The 22,587-nt window shown below is 38.1% G+C and overlaps 1 protein-coding gene across 3 annotated transcripts in view; it reads left to right on the forward strand.

Moving 5' to 3' along the window:
- The window catches only part of TBC1D5 (TBC1 domain family member 5), a 314,809-nt gene that overhangs the window by 275,807 nt on the left and 16,415 nt on the right, over nucleotides 1–22,587 (forward strand). For all 3 annotated transcript variants that reach the window (XM_069860194.1, XM_069860196.1, XM_069860195.1), the window contains one exon: nucleotides 10,966–11,065. In XM_069860194.1, the coding sequence (XP_069716295.1) occupies nucleotides 10,966–11,065 (100 nt within the window). The remainder of the gene's footprint in view (nucleotides 1–10,965; nucleotides 11,066–22,587) is intronic.

A 22,587-nucleotide genomic window follows, 5' to 3' on the forward strand; every position in this document is an offset into this window, starting at 1 on the left:
GATGAAAATAAGTCCTGCTGTGGCTCCAGTAGTACAGTTGTTGGCTTCTATCTCTGAAACAGTGAGGCTGGTGCACCTGGAAGCTGTTCCAGTAATAGGTTCAACAGTGGGAGCTGCTTTGGAAAATGTCCAAGCCCGTGGTCTGTTGCCACTAATGTCTTAAGGCAAGGTGAGACGTGGCAAGTTAAATCTACTCCAACAGCGTGACACTGGCAAATTGACGTTGAACTGTTCAAGATGGAAATTCAACAGCAGGACTTGGTGTTTAGAAGCTGTGAGCCAGAGTTTCAGCTGTTTTCAGTATTTTAATTGAAATGAAATGGGTCTGTCAGGGGGCTGAGGAGGTCTTCTAAGGCTCCATCTTGCACTGTCTTCCAAATATCACTGTATGTAAGTATTTTTAACTTTGTTTTGAGAGAAAATAAATGAAATAAATAGCTGATTATACTTCAACAGAATGAAACATAATTTTGCCTCAAAGTCACTGATCTTAGTAGAGTTTATTAAAAAATATTGATTATAAATATCTTTTTACTTTGATGTTGTCATAAAACTAGAGGGCAAGGCAGAAGAACGGAGTGTTTTTCTAGTTTGGAAGAAGAGGAGAAATAGTTGACCACAAGTTCTTATTTCTTCCTTTTCAGAAAAGCTACAGATACTTTATGCATTATAATATACATGTATATATATTTCACACATCTTCAAATTTAAAAACAGTAAGAAGAGTAAGGGGTTTCTTTCCTGCATTTAAAAAGTATGGGTCTCCTTGAGCAATGCTAACTCTAGAGTGTTAGAAATTTGAGAGTTGGAAGAGGGTTCCTGGATTGTTAGTTATTCTGAATCAGCATTGCAGCCCTTTAAGTTTTGTTGGGGTTTGTTCACTGTTTTTGGTGAGGGAGGGGGTAAGTGCAGAAAGGCTGACATTTTATTTATTTATACTTTTAATCTTATACCACTGATCTGTTGGTTCTGTTTACATGTGCATAGCTTGGAAAAGCATGCACAGTTGTTACTGAAAGCACACAGAGGAAGTCAGGATTGTACTAATGCCCAAAAATATGTGCCTTTGCAGGTGAATGCCTTCAAGCATTTAGTTTGTTGGCAAATTTGTCTTGGTCTCATTATTGTTGTACATTTTTATGTGTATTATAAAATTCCTTTCTTGTTTTTGATAACTGTCAGAGCCCTTCGAACCAAATAATTTCTTTTCCCTCCCAGTGTTGGTACATAACCCGATTTAGCTTGGCTTCTGGGACTCACAATGGGTATTTTGTTGACCTTTCTTTCATCCTTCATTTTATTTTCTTATTGTTCTCATTCCCTCACCCCTTTCAGAGGGTTGTCATGGACATGCATTCAGTAAATATTACGGAGTGGCAGTTCTGTTTCAGGTTTTAAAATAAGTAATTATTCTTGTGCATTTATTTATTTGAGCAGAAGATGATGCTTTTTGCCCTGAAATGTCTTAGCTTTGACAGCACTGAATTTTGAACCTGGACAGGATTAGTTTTTACGTAATTCCTTTGTGCTTATTCTGATGTCCCCTGATGTATTTCGAGAGAAACAGTACTGTCAGAGAGCAAAATTTCTGAGGAGAGGAGAGGAGAGGAGAGGAGAGGAGAGGAGAGGAGAGGAGAGGAGAGGAGAGGAGAGGAGAGGAGAGGAGAGGAGAGGAGAGGAGAGGAGAGGAGAGGAGAGGAGAGGAGAGGAGAGGAGAGGAGAGGAGAGGAGAGGAGAGGAGAGGAGAGGAGAGGAGAGGAGAGGAGAGGAGAGGAGAGGAGAGGAGAGGAGAGGAGAGGAGAGGAGAGGAGAGGAGAGGAGAGGAGAGGAGAGGAGAGGAGAGGAGAGGAGAGGAGAGGAGAGGAGAGGAGAGGAGAGGAGAGGAGAGGAGAGGAGAGGAGAGGAGAGGAGAGGAGAGGAGAGGAGAGGAGAGGAGAGGAGAGGAGAGGAGAGGAGAGGAGAGGAGAGGAGAGGAGAGGAGAGGAGAGGAGAGGAGAGGAGAGGAGAGGAGAGGAGAGGAGAGGAGAGGAGAGGAGAGGAGAGGAGAGGAGAGGAGAGGAGAGGAGAGGAGAGGAGAGGAGAGGAGAGGAGAGGAGAGGAGAGGAGAGGAGAGGAGAGGAGAGGAGAGGAGAGGAGAGGAGAGGAGAGGAGAGGAGAGGAGAGGAGAGGAGAGGAGAGGAGAGGAGAGGAGAGGAGAGGAGAGGAGAGGAGAGGAGAGGAGAGGAGAGGAGAGGAGAGGAGAGGAGAGGAGAGGAGAGGAGAGGAGAGGAGAGGAGAGGAGAGGAGAGGAGAGGTTCCTATTTTAGAAGCAGTTTGAATTAATGCAGTGGAAAATGAAGATGAGAGCAGGATTTAAATTGGTGTAAAATAAAAGCATGACTCAAGATCACTGTTCAAAGGAACCAAATATATGCTTGTAGGATTTATCTGAAAACACTGTGTTTAAAATGCTTCACACTGATGAAAGTATGTTCAAAATAATAAAAAAATGGCAGTTGTGAAGATGTGAAGAATACAAAATGTGAGTAAGGTGTATTTAGCAACATATTCAGCATGGGGATACTTCAGCTAGCACAGGGACACAGAAATATTTGTAGGTAGTGGTTCAGCTCAGGAAATCAGTACATAACCTCTACTTCTGCAAGAATCAATACCCAAAACTAGTATTATTAATATCTGAAATAATTCCAATTCGTGAAAACATTTCACAAGTAGTAAAATTCTCAAAGTAAAAGTGACAATGTATATTCCATCCCTAACTATGATATGCTTGGTGAATTTGCATTGAATCGTTTCATAGCCCCTTCCATGGATAAAAAACTTTTCTCTGAGCATCTGCAAAGCAAATGCCTTATGAAAACTCTTCTAAAAATTCCACCTTGCCATCAACAACACTTTGGTTGCTACATCCTGAAACCATGTCTGTAAGACTGACTAATGTAGCCATATTGTTTGCATGTCCTCCCCATATGTGTGCCTTTAGCCATCTGTTGTCTCTTGGCTTACACTGTTGTGTCCTTTAGAGAAGCGGGTTTTATTCTTTATGTTTGTATGGCACCCAGCAGAGAGAGGTTTTGATACTGATGAGGGCCCGTGAGTGATACAATTAAATTATAGATAAGTTAGTTAATCAAATAATTTTTTTTAAAAAAATTCCACTGCATTTCATTCCTTGTTCAAAAACAGTGGTTTACAGTTTAAATGTCAGCATATGTTGTAGCCTATTCTGTGGCTGGCATAGATCATAGAAATGTTATGGGGGTTAAATCTTGTGTTTAATTGATAGATTTAAAAATGAAAACTAAGTAAGTTCTCACAAAATGAAAACAGTAACCACTACTTTTTACTACAGGGAAATTTACATATAATTAAGTGAGAAAGCAGTTTATGTCATGCATATAAATCTTGCTACCAATATCCAAATGGTATATTCTGTGTGTATTTTATGAATAAGCACTTAAGTACTGGTAAGAGGCTTAGCAAGTCCCTGGCTTCAGAATTTCCTTTTATCCATCTCATTTTTCCCATTATTTTACTCTAAATGTTTCAATACTTCATTAGAATTATTTTCTAATTTACCCTGCCAATTTCCCAAGAGCTCGGGGGATGTTTCCTTAGTTTTCTGACTATGAACACGGAAAGAAATGAAAATTCAACTCAACAGATTAATATAGGAAAAGTACGAAGACTGTAAGCTACCAAAAAAAAAATAAACACCTCTAGTTCAAGAAATTCCTGATCTGCAAATTTATGTAGCCTGGGAGTACATTCTGGGCAGTACTATGTTTATATCATGACATACTTTTTCATTACACTTTACCCCACTCATCATTGACCAGCATCAGGTAAGATACCAGGAAGACCAAGCTGTGCCTCCAACACAGTTCTGTCACTTCTTTTGTTGTGTTTTTAATTGCAGCATTATTGATTAAACACCATAAATACTTTTAAATACTCTTCTCTTTGGAGGTAGTGTCTTCCACTACATTTAACACTTGGTGATGCGGACAAGGTAATTCATATTCAGAAGGATTCACCTTTAAGATGAATGGAGTTTTGTTGTTCTGAGTGTTCATAAAACTGCTTGGACAAAAAATGTTGTAAGACTTTGACATCAGAGTTTACTTCTCCTTGTGTACCTGTATGTGTAAAAAAGACAAAAATACATTTTTTCTTTCATTTCCTGAACAGTAAGACTGAAAAGTAGATGTTATTCTGAAAGAAAAAAGTTACAATCCTGATTCCTTGTATTCTAGCCCTTCTGTGTTAAGCTACATGTCATATGTTTGGGAGAAAACTTCTTTAAACTGATAAAAACAAGTTTGAGAAAGAGTAGTTCCTTCCAAAGTTATATTTCTTCAGACTTTGGCTTGTGTAGAATGCTGAATTCCAATGCCCTTACCCGTGTCCGCAAACCTTATTGCAGCTTGTGAAGAGATGAGCTGTAAAAGGATAGGATTACAGTGTCAAAACTGTAAAACTTTCTCTGTAATCTGTTCTTGAAGGTGCTGACCACTTTCAGTTGCTCACAGCTATTTTTCTGAAACAGTAAAATCTGATGAAAAACAGGGTATAGTAGAGGCAACCCTAATCTCATTATGAGCTCAGGAGAAAAGGAAGGATATAAAAATTTTATCTCCATAGCTGTCTTTGTAAAAGTGAGAAGATAGATGAAAGGAAAGGTAATAAAAATGGAAGAGCGAGCTTTGGACAAATGGAGAGCACTAGAACTGTATGGACTGGGAAAAAATAGCAAAGAAATGACAAATAATTAATCATGAAGAAATTAGTTTTCATGGCAAAAGAAAAAAAAAGAAATGTAACGATGTAAGCAAAGTTCTGGATGTGGATAAGAAAAAAGATGAATATGAGAAACATAAGTGTAAGTCAACTTTTTTGCAGATTCAGTCTTGCCGCAACAAGGAAAATAGTTGGAGATGTGTGTAAGGAGGTACTGAAATAGAATCACTTTGACTGGAGATGCAAATATTTGCCTGTTTCGTATTGTTAGTGAAATGTAAATCCATGTGGCATCACATATAATCTACTTCCTCTTCATTCTCATGCTCAGTTCAAGATGTTACTGATTATCTGTAAGGCTCTACATCATCTGGAATGCTGAAGATATGGAGAAGTTTTCTGAGAACCCTCGGACTAACTTTTCAGACAGTATTTTTGTTTTTCTGCAAGGTTGCATCATTAGATTTACACTTCTTGGTCTCCCATGTCTGATGCAATGATTCCTTTGTTTGATTTTCTGCTTTGTTTGTATTTCTTCCTCATAACGCAGCTCCCAATATTAGCAACTGTTGAGTTCCAGGTTTTACAGGCCTTAAGTTCAGTGAGTTGACATTGATTTTTTTTTCCTTCCTTAGTTATTCAAATGATTGATTTTTATTTTGTGGTCAAATGGTTAACCTTTGAGAACTGTGGCTGAGTGGTTTTGAATCGATGTTCATGTGTTTCTGGTACTGTGGTGTCAGATCAGCTGAAAGGTTGGTTTCTTAAGGAAGTATAGACGGTAATGTTTTTCTCTTGACTTCTGTTTGGCCTGTTCAAAGAATTTCTAAGTCTCTGTTCATGCATAAGAGAGATCAAACTAGCAATGCTGTTTGTACACAAAAATAAATGGTATCCAAGGTACTCGCTGTCTCAACACAGGGAAACACAAAAGTTGGCATTTACAGAAAAGCACAGTGCATAGCATCTGGACAAGAATCAAGAGCATCTGCAGAATACTGGCTATAAATCAGTGGTTTCATTTATTATTGGTAAAGAATTTGACATTAGAATACTGAAAAATATTGTCCTTTTTTCTGAGGGGCTTTGTGTTTTTGTGGCTTACCTCTACAATACATTAAAACATTCATAATTTGCCGAACAATTTTTAAAAGATACTGTGAAAAGGTTAGTTTTAGAAATGTTGATTAGAAATGACCTCTGCTCAAGCTGCTACTTGGAGCAGAACAGTTGCTAACATTGGATCACTTCAGTGACTTTGAACAGAAACTCTATCACTTCTATGAGTAAGCTTCTCTGGTGCTGTCTGCTCTTCTAATGAAGAATATTTTCCTAATGGCCAGTTTTAACCTTCTGAGGGGCAGTTTCTAGCCATGGCTACTTCTATATCATCTGCCACTGCTGGGAAGAGTTTTACATCATCTATGTAGCTCTATGGAGTTGCATGCTCCCAGCAAATCCCCTTCAGCCTCCTCGTCACAAAAATATAAAGCTCAACTCCCTCAGCCTGTCCTCTAGACCTGTAACAATCATAGTAGCCCTGCACTGCACTCTCTACAACTTTTCAACATCCTTCTTGAACTGGAGACCCAAAACTTTATTCAAGATGAGGGCTCACAAGCACTGAGTAGAGCCAGGTAATGACTTTCCTGGATCTGCTGACCACATTCCTCCTAAATGTAGCCCAATGTACTGTTTACATTGTTCATGATGAGAGCACTTAATTAGTTCATGTTCAACTCTGCAGCCACTGTAGCCTGCAGTTCACGTTCAGCAAGCCTGAAAAACAGCAAGTTCCTTCCTTGCCTGTGGATTGAGGTTTTTCTCCCCAGGTGCAGAATGTTTCTAGAACAGAAATCTCAAAAAATGATTCATTTTCCTGGGCTTCCAGTGTCTCATGATGTTTCTGAGTTGAAATTCTATTATACTAGTCGGCAAGGTAGCCATACCTCCCTTATCTTCATAGTTACTTCAATTAGTTACTGTGCTCATTTCCAAACACCTGCTGAACATCAAGCCATTGATGGGGCCTGACTAGTTTTCTGCCCACCTACAATCCTTTCATTCAGTCCATGATTTCTCATATTATAAATGATGATGCTTTTGGAAATAAGTGTCCAAAGATAAATGAAAATAAAAATGTGTTGCATTCACTCCTCTCCCTTCATCTGCATGGCCAGTCATTTTATCATAGTGGGCAATCAGATAGGTCAAGCATGATTTGCTCTTGGTAGATACTTGTTGACTTTTCTTGATTGTCTTGTCCTTTACATGTCGGAAATTGATTCCAAGAGGACATGCTCCATGGTTTTTCCAAGGACTAAGGTGAGGCCAACTGTCATATAATTTCTTAGATCCTGCTTCTGACTTTAATATGGATGTAAAATTAACCTTTCTCGGGTCCTCAGGGATGTCCTGTAATTGCAATGATTTTTCATGGATGACAGCTAGTGGTGTTGCAATCACATCATCGGCTCTTTCACCACCCATGGGTGAACACATAATGCTTCTTCAAGTACTGACTAGCCTGTTGCCTCTCAACTCTTAGCCATCCCTCTCCTTCCCAAACTGTCTGGGATCAGAGGTCTGGGAGCAGGCTTAACCTAAAAAGCAAGAGGCAGAAATACTGTTGAGTACAGCAGCTTTTTCTATGTCTTCTATCATTACCTTCTCTCCCCTAATAAGCAATAGATGTAAATTTTCTTTGAACCTCCTTTTGCTGCTCTTGTAAAATTCTTTCTTGTTAGCCTTTAATGTCACCCGTTAATTTTAGCTCCAGCTGGGTTTTGTCCTTCCTGGTTTTGTTCCTGTGCCCAAACAATGACTGTATCCTTGTCCTTTGTTTCCTGTCATTGTTTCTACGTATGTGTTCTCCATTTCCACCATTTCCATCTCCATATGTGCTTTTCCTATTTTAGTTCATTAAGTAGCTCCTTACTTAACCAGGTGTATCTTCTGCATACCTGCTCCGTATGTGCTGCTTCCTCGTGTATTTCTGGGTTAGATCCCTGTTCTATGACAGACGAAGTCCTCCCCACTAGATTAGCACGTCTGTTCACAAAGATGTTCTTTTTGTCAGGTAGACTTATTCTCTACATTGTCTTTTCTCATCGAATTGGGTGCCACAAGCAAAACGGTGCCATCAATTATGCAGCCACATGTGGTCTAGATGCATCTGCCGCTGTCCAGGCTTTTCCCTTTTGCCTTAAGATTAAAGAAAAACCAGGATTCCTGTCCCCTTCACCCTTGCTCAGGAGCCCTTTTGAACTGAAGTTGTTTCACATGACCATATCATTGATGCATGCCTGAGTAAGTAGAACAAAAGTCAGAACATGATGTGACCCCAAACTGTCTTTTGGGAACACCAGAAATTGAGTCTCTGTGCAAGTAAAAGACCTCCCTAGTTGATGAGTCTGGCTGGAAAAGAGTCACCAGCCACTCACTGCCACTCACTTGGTAGTGTAGTGATCACTAGTGCAGAGTGTCCAACCTGGATTCTTCCTACGAGGGAGCTTGTTCTTCCCTTCTGCTGCCTGGGCCCTGCAACACCGGGCAGCCTTCCTGCTTCCAGAAGTCACAGGTTTCCATTTTCTAGCTATTTAGGAGTGCATGTCTTCTTCCCGCTGTGCGTTGCCTGAGTTGCACCTTCCCTGTCTGTTGCATAAGCTTTTATGCCTTAAAAAGTCATGTCCGTCACCTCTTTGTCACCCCTGATGGAATAAAACACACTTGCCTCTTCTTGCAGCTCCTCACCTGCAGCTGTGGCAACTGCAACAGAGCAAACCTCCCTCCAGAGAGGTCACCCTCAGGGGTCCACGTGCACAGAGACTGCCACAGCACTGCTGGTGACAGCGGGGCCAGGGGTTATGTCTTGTAGCTAGTCATCACTGTTTGGATGTTGTCTTCTTATGCAAACAGCACATCTGGGTCTCTCGTGTTTCAGGTGCCACGTTAGCTGTCTTGCTTATTTACATGTCCTGCTGGCAGCACTCCTTGGTGCTCTTCCTGAGGGTGCCAGATAAGTCAGGAGCTCCAAGTGCCTTCACTCAGCCTCGTACAATATTTCCCACTTGACAGGGGAATCTCTTGCACTGTCTGTGAGTTCCCAGCCACGGTGCTCTCCTTTGTGAGTGCTGGGTCTGCTGAACTTTTCTGGTCCTCATGCTGGATCCTAACAACCTGAAAAAGTGGTGGGTATAGTTTTCTCAGCACCAGTCTCACTCACAAATGAAGATGTACAGTTGAAAAAGTTAGTTTCTGAATCTGCCTCCATGGATAGAGCTGCCCAAAAGCTTTTTAAAATCGATTTACTGCAGTTCTGATCCATGAATAAGAAAAAACAGTCTGGGAAACATGGTATTATTTTTTAACAAAAGTTTAATTGGAATGGTTGGACTTGATGATCCGGTGGGTCTCTTCCAACCTGGTTATTCTATGCTTCTATGATTCTATGATTCTAATTTTCTTATTCATTTGTAGGAGATAATTTCCATTGCTGGGTAATTATTTTAGAATTGTATTACCTTTTTTAAAAGAAAAATACTTAGATATTCTCACTTTTTTCTGTCTTACAGCTATGTTTGCAATGCATTGACAATTCAAAATTTATGGTAGATCATTTCTTGCAGTTGCTAGCTGTATGTACTAGGAAAAGGTCTTCTGCAGGGACATTGCCTGAACAGAAATATTAGTGCTGGTAGGCTTGTATAGGCTGTGACAGAACTGCAGACTTTGAAAGAGGTTAGTCCTTCAACAACTATAAACAGACAATATAAAATCAATCCCTTTGAGGTTTAAGTGATCAAAGTATAAGGCTGAGTAAAATGAGGTGAGTGTTCATGAATATAAGGAAATAGCAATGAAAAAAGTTTGATATCTGTAGGTTTTAAGTGTCAGGGAAAAGTAAGTAGGGAGAAAGTTATGTGGCTAGATCTCAGAAAATGCTACTATTAAACTTCTTTTTGTTTATCAATTGATTTTCAGATATATGCTATGTTAATGAAAGTTTCCTTTCCTTGGCTCTGATTCTCAGTTTTTAATTGACATTAAGGCCACTTATACATTTAAACAAAGATTGATTCATTGCCTTTATTCTTGCTGATCAGTTTTGGATTTTTTTCATTTTAAATATAATTCACATTTTAACATTCAGTAATCTCCCATCAAACAAGAGTATGATAAAAAGGCAAAACTCCTAAGAAAAACAGGAGGCTAAAAAGTTACTTTTCCTTTATCTGTGTGAATACAATTACATACTTAAAAAAAAATAGTAAAATGTGCTTAATACTATATGTGACTAAGATTTGAAGGAATTTTTCCAAAGGAGTGGTGAACTTTCTCTGCAGTATTGTCTTCAAAGTCAGAACTGGATGCATTTGTAAACCAGCAAACAAAGGAGTTCAAAGAGGAACTCTTAGCTGAAGTAGTTCCCGTTGCTTAGACAGGGCATGTGGCTGGATAATAATGCTTCTCCTGGGCCTTAAAATAAAGAATCTTTTCTAACAAATTCGTGTTTAAAATTGCACTTGATGCATATTTATTAAACATAACTTGATAAGTTGGAGTAAGCACTTTATAGTATGTGAAATGAAAATAATTTTCACCTGAATATTATGTAAGACACTGTGGAAGTGCTGTTGGCTGAGCAATGAAGTGCAGGGGGCTTATACAGATAGAGCACAATGTGTTATAAAAATAAATATGCCAAAATATACAGCAGTAATGCATACATGGTGTATGGCATTAGGTTTCAGTAAATCTCTGCCTTGAAATAAAAAAAGGATTGTTTCCAAAGTTTGAAAGTGGAAATTACTCTGCCAGAAATGAGAATTTTCCTCGTTTAGTGAGTTTTTTCAGCCATTGCTGTGGTACTGTATTTGTACAAGCAAAACCAGGTACCTAATCTGCTAAAGAAATACTAATTGTTAACCTTCCTTGGATCAATGTAGGCAGGTTTTTATTTGACTCTTTAGAAGGAAAAAGTATATTATTAATAAGCACTGAAACATTAAACCATACTCTGTTTCCCTGAAATGACAAAAGAATTCAAAATTATTTTAATAAGTACAGTTGGAAGGTGATTCTCTTTATTTCCAAAATTTTCTCAAGAGCAAAGGAGTAGGAAAAATTACTAGACGTCTAAGCATGACAAGAGTTGTCTTACCACTTTTACAGTGTATCATAGAAAGCTGGTGAGGTTTAATACTAATTATCTCTTAATTGTAGGAGGAAGAATTGGAGGCCCAGATTTCATTCCTACAAGGGCAACTAAATGACTTGGAAGCCATGTGCAAATATTGTGCAAAGATGATGAACACACATCTTGGTAAGTGCTACGCTCTGTATTAACCTGTAAATCTTTGCAAAGGCCCTCCTCAAATTTGTATTAGAACTAGAATAATATTTATGTAGTACAGTGCATATTATTTTACAAGTCATGACGAAAATTGAATTGATGTACCTAGTTGTTCTACCAGGTGCTGCCAACTACTGTGTCTTTATATTGTCATACTTTTTAACTTGGAAATATATTGACCGCTGACAATACTAAGAGAAAAGTAGAAGCATTTTATCACAGATGGCCTTTGTTCTTGTACTGTATGAGATGTTGTGGAGCTCACAGCTAACTTTGTAATCCTTTCTGCAGTTCAACAGTCCCAGAATGATACTTGATGCATGCAATAATAGTTGTACAAATTCATATGCTGTCATTAAATGTAATATCTGCACAATCTATGCTGATCACCTTCATTATGTAAAAATGTGTTACTATAGGCTCACTAGTTTGTAATATTCTGCTCAGACCAGGGGAAATATATTGAAGAAGGAGTCAATATATTTGGAACAGAATCAGCAAAGACACCAGTCTAAAACTCAACTTATATATTGTCAAGACAAATCAGAGAAAGAAAACATAAATATTCACTGAGTTCAGTTGTAAATATGCTTAGCTATGCTTTGATAAAAGCAGCATTTTTAAACTGTGTTAAAATTTAAAAATTGTTAAAGTCCAAAACTTAGTATATTTAGTTATGTGAAAAAGCACTGAAATCGGAGCCCAACTGCAATAATTCTAAGCTTTATTTATAACCTGCAACATCCCAATCTAAACAAAATAATTTGAAGTTGAATGTTTCAGTGAGTAGAACTGAGTATATACCTGTTTGCTGGGTCAAAAATATCAGATGTGAAATCCATATTATACTTGTATTTTTGTTCTATTTCATGTGTGTATTTTAGTAGCCATTGTTATGAGCCCAGGAAAATCTATAAATATTGTTTTATTTGAAAGCTTGGAATCACAGACTTGAAAGCAAAGTGTAAACCTCTAACCCTAACAGCTTTAGTCTGATGTATTGGACTGATTCTGCGAGGGTACATGAGCAATGATGAGACTAGAAGCAACGGATAAATTATTAGCTACTGAAATTATGGGGGAAAGATTGCTGTGTCAAGAAAACAAGCTGAAGTTTTGTTCCCTTAGGAAAGAAAGCTAGGAGCATTTAGCAGGAATGTCAGTTCAAGTGCAAACATTTCCACAGCAACTGCTCTAGATTAGAGATCTGAATAAAACTGAAGATACTTGAAGTAGTCCGGGTTTTGGCACTGAATGCATGAAATGAGAGCAAAAGAGTTGTGATAATATCCAGGTGTTAAACTTTGACTCCCAAATATATTAGAAATGAAAACATTTGGAACCAGTTGTCTCTCAAGAGGTTTTTGAAGCCATATGTTACTCTTGCAGGACAAGGAAAGCCGCCCCCTGTGCAGCTTTGGCTGTGGGGGTGCACTGGGTACATCGTGGCACCCCTGCAGTGCTCTTACAGCCTTCCAGCCTAGTTTCTTTTAAGTTCCACTCCCTGTACCTCTTCACAATATTCCCACACATCTTGTCAACAGCATGGACTATTAACTTTTTTTAAATTGGGTTAGACTAATGCATTTAAGCCCTATAGAGAGTAACAGTTACATGCGATAACGAGAGTATGAGAGAGACTGAGATACCACCAACCTTCACAACTTCTGCATTCGTAGCCAAGTGCTGAGGTTAGTTATCCCAAAATCAGGTAGCAGATGATCCATGGGAAGGCAGGGACAAAAAAAAAAAAAAATCAGCAGGATTCTTGCTGGTCTGACCTGTACAAAATTCCTTCTGACCAGAAATCTGTCTATCACATTCATCCCAGTGATCTGAGGACCACAGCAGCCAACAAGCTGTCCAAGAAAATGAATTCTCTATAGTGTCACAGAACAACCTCTGAAAATTATCTTCAGAGCCCCTCCACTGCTCAGGGCTTCAGGGAATCGCAGCAAAATAAAACTCAGAGCACATCTGATCATTTCTGGGTTAAGGGAAGAACTAGCAGGGGCTGTTACTGCACCTGGTCTAATCCTCCCCCAGGTATCTCTTGCTCATGAAAACTGCTTCATTTCAGAGACCGCAGAGCAGGTAATGAGTTACATCACTCCTCTTGTAATCTATTGGGACATCTATTTTCAAGGATATAACTCCTTCCTGTGAGGTTGAATTTTTCTGACTTCATCACCTGGTTTTTGGTTTTTGTAGCATTCTTGAGAGCAAGGTTGAAAATCCTCTTTTAATTTGCCTGTATGCAGTGATTAAGTACTCTTTCAGCACTGCCTTTGCTATGTAGGACACTAAGATGCATTTTATATGGGTTGCTATATAGACCAAATCACTTCTATGGTTTTCCTTTCAGTTCTTCAGGGTTTTCATATGCCTTTTGAAGTGGATTAATCAGGTCAGTGTATGATGTATCAGCAATGGACTCAGCAAAGTGGTTACTTGGTAAAAGAGAGGTCATCTCTCCACTCCTATGTGGCATTCCTCTTTTTCATTCTCTTTGATACAGTGATAGGTTGAGGTGATAATTCATTATGACCTTATTCACCAAATCTGGTGAATCGCAGCTTTCTGAACAGAGGATTTTATCCTGTATTTAAAGTCAGGAAATGTTTATTTCTGTTTATGTTCCTTCCATTTTATGATACTAAAATTCATTTCTTGTCATTTCATTTTTTAGCTGAATAATTCAGGTTACCCCGCAATGTACTCTTTTTTTTCCTCTACCCCTCTAACTGCAGATCAGCCATCATGCATTTAATAGTTTTCTAAATAACTGACAAAAACATACGGATAAGTAAAATTTGGGGAGACTTCCAGAACCAATTCCTTTAACAAAGAGTTAGGTAACCTTTCTAAAAATTATCGATAAGTCAGTTTCCTAGTCTAAGCCCTGCCTTTTAAATATGTTAAATTTTAAGGTTCTTATTTTTAAAAAACCCACATTTTTTTAGATTGCCTTTTTAAACAGGTTTTTTTTCAGACTTTGTTACTCAACCAATATTTTTTTCCTGTATTGCAGGTCACTTTTTATCAAAACAGTATTAATTCAAGCTTATAAAAATGCATATCCAGTGACCATTCAGAACAATTATTTAATTGGAACTATAAATCAGAATGTCAAACAATTATAGAATGTTCTTTTTGTAATTTCAGGTGAAACAATTCAGAATTGTTTGACTGTCTTTTCTCAGGCTTTTTCTTTTACCAGGGGGTCCTCATGACAGTCAGGGACATGGCAGGGATGTCATGTATTGTAGCTCAGAAGTGATCAACATAACCATGAAGTCATCTATTCTGTTTTGAATCTCTAGTGATTTATAGTCTATTTACATAAAATCCACTTATATCAGGTATATTTTTATATGTCTTTTTATTTTTTTTATTTAAAATCTCAGGCAGAATTCTCCTCTTGCCAAATAATGATATTACATTTCTTTACCAGCATTGTATTTCTATAGATTTCAGCTGATATCTGCTAATATCACATTTTCTTTACGTAAGAGCACAATGAAAGACCAGAGGGATAGAACAGCAGTTTTTATTTTGTTCATATACCCAAAGATGCGTTCATTAAATGTTTATCTCCTTCTGTAAATAAACCATACAATGTACCACATGACAACAACATAATTAACTGCTCATAATATCAGGGGATGTTACCATGGGAATGAATGGTGGTTCTGAAATATTACTACTTAGCATTATGTGTAGAAATTAGAGATAGGTTTTGATTGTGAAAACAGAGGAAAGTCATTCTGTGATCTTTGTCTCCTTCTTAGGGCTGTGCATTAGAGAGATCTTTACTTTTCTTCCCCCATCTCTCTGACCCACTGAAGAACTGCTAAGATAGAATGCCTTTTAATGCCTCCAAGGACAAATGTTGAAATTTTTATACCAGATAGGAAAGTAGATTTTACTTCTGTTCCCACTGTTTTTCATAAGCTTGTCACAGCTTTCAGAAAAAAAAAAATCCCACATTCAATTTTTTCCATTAATGAAATGGAGATACATACTATCTTGTCAGCTTGTCCTGCGGCTTTGTTCACAATATAAATGCAGCCAATACTGAAAAACTACAGTTGCCATGACTATTACTGCTCCAGCATCATTGATACATTTACTTGATGTTACTTTTTCACATAAACTGGCCTTTTTCAGGAAATAATATTGTCCCTGATGCATTTGGTAATATGACAGTGTTCTTCAGCATTTTTCTTTCTGTGAGGTGCTTTTCTGTTAGTGCGCATAAATATCTCAAGGCTCAGTGATTCAGAAAGCCATAATATACCAGCTAAGTATTACAATATTATACCCTGTCATAATGTTATTTGTATTTTGAAGTATTTTTATTGTCTCCTCCTTGTTTCACTACGTGGAAAGGAAAGCATCAAGCTTCCAAGTGCATTCAGAATAATATTTTCCCTAATAAATGTGGCCTCTGTCTAATGTCTTAGAGCAGATCATGAATAATTTCTCTAAGATACATGCACCCAACTATCACTCAAAATTTCCCGTGGTATCTGCTTGGAGGCTCCTCACTTATTCTTCAAATTTGACATGGAATTGAATTTGAGGTGTTATTTCAACATGTCTCAATGAGCAAAGCCTGTCTTCATGCCAGACTGAAGCCAACACAGTGTTGTTAAATGGCAATTCAAGAGACACCAGTTGATGACACTGCCCTCTGACACCTTCTGCTATTCTTGTATAATATCTTTAGGGTTTGGGGCATGTCAGCACTGCCCAGGATTGAAGTACAACTTCTTAGCAAAGAGTAAATCAAAAGCCTGGAGAAGTATTAATCTTCTGTAGGCAAGCACTAATATGAGATATTGTGAAGGATGTTTATGAGTTTGGCAGTTTTGTTCCGGAGAGGAAAGTGTTGAATTTTAAAATGTTGTCTGTTTATAAGGGACAGGAACCAATCCTTCTCTGTTCTGTAAGACAGAAGAACATACCATTTGTTTCAAACAGAGAAATATTTTCAGACATCCAAGTATATGAAAGTTTACCAAATAATTGCACAAGGTACAGGAAGTCCTTTTCACAAGAGGCAATTTAAAGGAACATTGGTTTGGTATTAACTTGGATATGGGGATCTTTATATAGAAACTATTCTTTTTTGATGGGCAATTTATCAGGATATAGAAGTAAAGAAACTAAGGTCATTCCACACTTGCTTTTGCTTAAGGGCAGCACTATGTAAATGCAGAAGTTTGCTTTGCCAGCTAGTTGAAATTCAGAAGCAATTTAACTGTTTTCTCACAGCTTAATCTCAGCTAGTAAGCCCTGCAGGCTCATACCAGCTCTGCAAAGAGTTAGCTGACAGTGTTCTGCACAACACCTTTGAAATATGTGTGAAGGCACCCAATTAGGCAGAAGAAACGTAAGTCTACCTGGTTATATTAACTTCATCTTCATACTGGTACTGCAAAGCTTGAGCCAACTGCTAGAGAGAAATTCAAGTGGGTCTCAGAAACACGTTCCTAAATATCCAAGTTTTTAAATCACTTCTTGTCTTGGAGACTACATCACAAAAATGTCTCAACTCTGACTTGCATCTACTAAGTTTATGCTTAAGCATGCTAGCTCCACTAAGCCAAAGCCAATAAAACTCTGAGCTACTCATACAGGGCTGGTTGGGTTGTCCTTACAGTGCATTTTCTAATGTGACTTCTGCTGTTGCTATGTCCTTCACCAATATTCCAGTACATCTCTGCCCTTCCAGTGTGGATTGTAGAAGGGATGCAGAAAGATGAAGTATTCATCCCCCATTGTTCTAAACACCACTAGTATTCTGCCACTGGAATGACATGCCAGCTCTTGGCTTTCATAGGTAGGCTGTAGATAACTCTGCGTATTTACAAAATTCCTAGCAGTTACAACATCACAGTAACAAAAAAATGGAAGATAGTCTTTTGACTGGGATCAGAGGAAGTGTCCCTGTCACAGCTATGTGGCAATGCTGGCAGTTGCAAGATTCATTTGCACTTATGCTGCCTGACACCTCCCAAACAAATATTTTTTGAATACTTATTAAACACAGTTCAAAGCCACATTTTCACTGTGATTATTGCAAACATCGTGAGCAAGGAAGGAAAAATACAAAAATGCAGGAATAAAAGATTGCAGAATATAGTTGCGAGTATAATCTTAGTTATTGTGTGAAGTAAGTAACACCTCTGAAGGCGTAATTAGACTGGCTTCATCCATCCCTCCTTTAATAGTGAATGCAATTGTTGCGAGGATGTGTTTCTTTATAAAGATAATTTGCAGGGAGGGAAGAAGAGGAGAAAGTTGACTTAGCTGCTTATTATTTAGAGGCCAATGTATATTTATATAGGGCCCAATATAGATTAAGATGCAGGACTTGTAAAATGCATGCAAGATAGTACTGAATTCTTCGTGTCATGTGGTGAGATGGAAGGTTATGACATTTTTGTAAGGAAAAAATGAAATGGAAATTATTTTGTTGCCCGGGGTTGAAATGAATTATGTTATGATTTGTTGACATAGTAAGTGCATTAAATGAGTCCTCTTGTGCTGTGGACATAAATAAAATAATCCATAGGTTATAAATACAGTGTGATTAGAAATGCTAGAAGTAAAAAAAAGGCCACATCAAACACAGGTTTAAAAATAACAAGGCAAAATAACCTATAAAAACAGTTTATACATAAGAAACATTAACACATTTATTAAACTAAATATAGTTGTTTGCTTCTGGTTATCACGCGCACACACACAGAGGTTCTTCATGCCCTAGTAATTTAAACCACCTTTTTGTCCCTTGAGGATAACTTAAGGTCAAAAGCACACACTGATAGAGAGCTAATTTCTGTCTACAGCTGTGCCAGTCCTGAAAGTCCAAATGTGGTAGGCACCCACAAACCCTTTCAGCTTGGCAGTCTGAATGAAAAGGATATTAAAATGATCAAGCTGACACACTCAATCATTAGCTAAATTAACACCTTTCTCTGCAAGTTTCAGCAAATTGCTCTCACAGTGTTTACTTCCACTTACTTCTTGCTTCCTTCCATTTGTGTAGTGATGTCTCCCTGCTGCTATTGGCCACTGACAATCCATCCTTTCCTTTCCAATATCTCTTAGGCAGTGATTTCTCTTCTGACGTCAGCTTCAGAGGAATAAATACTTGCAGAAGCTAAGTTCTGGCATGACTGAATTGTTCATTTCCCCATTATTTCCATAAATATCTTTGGCATTATTATAGCTGAACCTTACCATAGTCATTAGTTTGCTTATTATTATATTCTTCAAGATCCACATTTAATTTAAATCATTATATCTGTATTGTAACTGACTGGGTGAGCAAGAACATATATGATAAAATTTCTTTCACCCTTCACGCTTCGTTCAGCCTCTCATGGTCACCCACCATGTTCAGAGTACACAGCATCATTGGAGGAAGGGCAGAGAGCTACTTGAGTGATCCCAGACAACTGTTTTTACTGAAGATGACTGGAGTAGGTAGATTGACCAGATGACATGGAAAACTACTCATCTTCAGAACAGAGCAGCAGTGTGACTCAAAACTATACAGATGTAGCAAACAGAAAATTAGTACATTTATCAAATCTGTGCAAGGCATTCAAAAGTGCAGGGGGCAACATTAAAGCAAGCAGGGGAAAATGGTTTTCCGTTAGCATGCGTTTCTAATTATTTTAGTGTGAATGTAACCACAATTCACAGCTTGGGTTGACTTCCCTTTCTGTTATAATGCAGGCAGAAATCCAGCTCTGCTGTCAATAATGCACTCCTAAGGACTTCTGAATAAGTGGTACAAATATGTCTCAGGGCTCCCAATGTCTTTTTTTTTTTCACTAGTTTAATTCAAAGCTACTGTAAATTACAGTCTCTTCTACTAAGAAAATTCATTCATTCCTGACATCGAACTTCTCAGGCAATAAAACTGAAATCACAGTCGTCTTATGCAAAACCCAAATACACTCCATGGATACTTAAAAAGTCTTTAATAGCATAACACTGATTTTAGGAGTACTGCCCCGTCACCTCCTGGTACATTTGATGCTAGTATGTTCTATTACAGAAATATCATAGGTTAGAAACAAAGTTTGTATTGAACAGAGAAAATGCAGTTAATAGACCAGGATTCCTTAAATGATGGAATAGCCACAGGCTAAGCATAAAAGTCTCAAAAAATTACCCAAAAAGGTTACAGAATACATGTGACTAATTAACACAAAATAGTTCGAATGGTACAGTGAGGTTTGTACATGATCTCCATTCCTTCTTCCCTGTCTCATGGAGATACTTCAAATGCCTTTTCTATATGAACCTCTATCCTTAAAGAGAACTGAAAAATCCTACAGTTGTAGGCAGGTTCCGTAATTTATTTGTATATGCTACTTGAAAATCGAAAGCACTTCTTTCAAACTACATATGAAAAAATAAAGAGTAGTCTTTAGTTTGATGCATTAGCTCTTCTTCCAGGTTAGAATAGCTGTAGATAACATACTATTTACTTAGCAGCAGCCACGATAATTACATTAGTAACGTGTATTGGATGTATGTATTGTCTCCTGTGCCAGTATCAATTGTCTTCATTAATGTTCAGTTCACCTCAGGAGAAGCAAAAATCATCCAAGGCTTAAATCATGGGTCATCTGTAGATTTTAATCTGAAATAAGTTGCAACATCCTTTTTTCTGAATGGCAGCTTAATTTCACCAGCTTCACAGCATAGAAAAAATGGAGATACTTCTAACTGAGAAATGTAAACTAACCTTTTGTCTACAATATTTTAACCAATAATTTTACAGTATATTGCTACTTACATAGGCAAAACTTGCACAGACTAAATCAATACACACCCTTCATAACAAGTCATTCAGTTATGGCTATTAAATGTCAGTTAACAAGGTAAATATTTAAACAATTTAATGTTGATGTACCTGATACAGAATGTAAAAGTTGTCTGAGGTTTTAATATACATTCATTGACCCTCAGTCTTTCAAGAATAAAGTATGCAACAGTAGCCTTTTATAATAAAGTCTTTACAGTGGAAAAGAGCATAAAATGCAACAGGTTATACTTATCCTACACACAGAAATAACAAGATACATAATGCTTTAATATCACACAAGTTTCTCCAGACAGGTCAAACACTAAAGCTAACTCAAATGAAATAATTTGTATGCTTAATTGTTTCCATAAGTGCTCACCATAGCAATCAGGTTGACAGCACGGCAGAAACTAATAACTGCAACGGAGGTTTTCATACAGATAAGGAAAACTCTAAACAACAATCAATTAAAGAAAAATACACAGTGATGTGTTCACATGAATTTATTAAAATAGGTTCAGATAACATCATAATTGTATACTAGAGAAAATAATCCCATGGAAAGCTTTAAAAATGGCTTTCACAGTTTGTTGTCATTTATTCTATATATGACATGCATCATAGAAAATCCCTTAAGAATGTTTTAAATGGATTTTCAGACATTTATAGATGTTTGTTTTCAAAATTCTCAATCTGTCTAGGTTTTTATGTAGCATTTGCCACAATGGTACTTGTTTATATCATTCTGCTTGTAAAATCAGGAACAATTTTAATGAGTTCAGCCACACAAGAAGTAGGGAACCATACATTTTCAGAATCTCTATGTGTTCTGCAATAGCTGTCTTTTACAGAGCACAGCAATTTGAAAGTGTAATACCTGCAATCCATTGTAATATGAAGGAAGGATTTGAAGTGCAAGGAAGTAAAAATGTATAGTTTCCCCTTAGGTAAGGTTTCAATGTCTTATGGCTATTAAGTTTGTCACTTATGCAGAACCAAGTCTCATTTGCTTGTCACTTCTCAGTAGAGTAAGTTTTCTATTTCTAGTGAATGTAAACAGCAACAGGAAGAAAGCAATTCTGCAGAAGGAGAGAAGGAGAAAAAATTGCTTTGAACTTTTAGAAAAATGTATTGCTTGGAGATATTCAGGCTGGTGGTCGTACTAGTTGTTTGCAGTCATGGGTAAAGTTTTAGTGAGCAGAATGGAGATGTAGGAATATGGAGCACATGACATCTATGCAGAAATCATTTGTCTGAACAATGATCAGCGCTGTACATTCATTTAAGGAGTGGGGGATGGTACGGTCTATCATTATTACCATCAGGGCCAAAATTTCTCCAAAAAAATTAGCTCTGGAGAGGAAAAGCATACTCTATCACCTGCCATGGGAGGCATGGTGCCCATGCTTGCTCTTCCGTATTCTTTTTGAAAGTACACGATGACTGGTAACACACCGCTGTCCTGGTACACCTTGGTACTGACATGGATAGCAAGTGTATATTAAGCATGATTTTTCTATCATGTGTTAATTAGATTTCATAGTTAAGGACTGATCTTGCCTTTAAGTGAGGGATGGACAAATTGGCTTCATGACCCAGCCTCATTTTCTCAACATCTGTGATTCTGTGCATTGCTATGAGTTTATGAGTGGTGACTTTTTACCACATATTCGGGGCAATCCAGAGTTTCAATAGAGGATGGGGGATTGAGAGCTGCCCTGCAGAGAAGGACATGGGCGTACTGATTGATGAGAAACTCAATATGAGCCAGCAATGTGCGCTCGTGTCCTAGAAGGCCAACTGTATCCTGGGCTGCATCAAAAGAAGTGTGGCCAGCAGGGTGAGGGAGGGGATTCTGCCTCTCTACTCCACTCCAATGAGACCCCACCTGTAGTACTGTGTCCAGTTCTGGAATCCGCAGCCTAAGAAGCATATGGAACTGTTGGGACAGGTTCGGAGGAGGGATAGGAAGATGATCGGAGGACTGGAGCACCTCTGCTATGAGGACAGGCTGAGAGAGTTGGCATTGTTCAGCCTGGAGAAGACAAGGCTCCAAGGAGACTTTGTAGCTGCCTTCCAGTAGCTGAAGAGGGCCAACAAGAAAGCTGGGGAGGGGCTTTTTACAAGGGCATGGAGTGATAGGATGAGGGGGTGTGGTGTTAAATTGGAGAGAGGAAGATTTAGATTAGCCGTTAGGAAGAAATCATCATGATGAGGTTGGTGAGGCACTGGCACGGATTGCTCAGGGAAGTTGTGGCTGCCCCATCCCTGGAGGTGTTCAAGGCCAGGTTGGGTGGGGTCTTGAGCAGCCTGATCTACTGGGAGGTGTCCCTGCCCATGCCAAGGGGATTGGAACTAGATTATCTTTAAGGTACTTTCCAACTCAAACCATGCTATGATTCTATATTTCTCTGATGTCACAAGTATTACCACACATCAAATATTGAGAAAGTGTTGGTGCTTCATATGACAGATGTATATGAATCAGAAGTACATACTATACAAATATGCATATATAAATATGTAAATATATTCAAGAATGGAACGCTTCACAGAGAATTTAAAGCTCCACGTTTTTAGGATCCATATATTCTTTAATAATCAAATGTTGCTAAGTGATACTTTTAATACAACGCATAATTGTCATAATAAGAGT

This window comes from Phaenicophaeus curvirostris, chromosome 6 (genome assembly GCF_032191515.1).
Source record: "Phaenicophaeus curvirostris isolate KB17595 chromosome 6, BPBGC_Pcur_1.0, whole genome shotgun sequence".
NCBI lineage: Eukaryota > Metazoa > Chordata > Aves > Cuculiformes > Cuculidae > Phaenicophaeus > Phaenicophaeus curvirostris.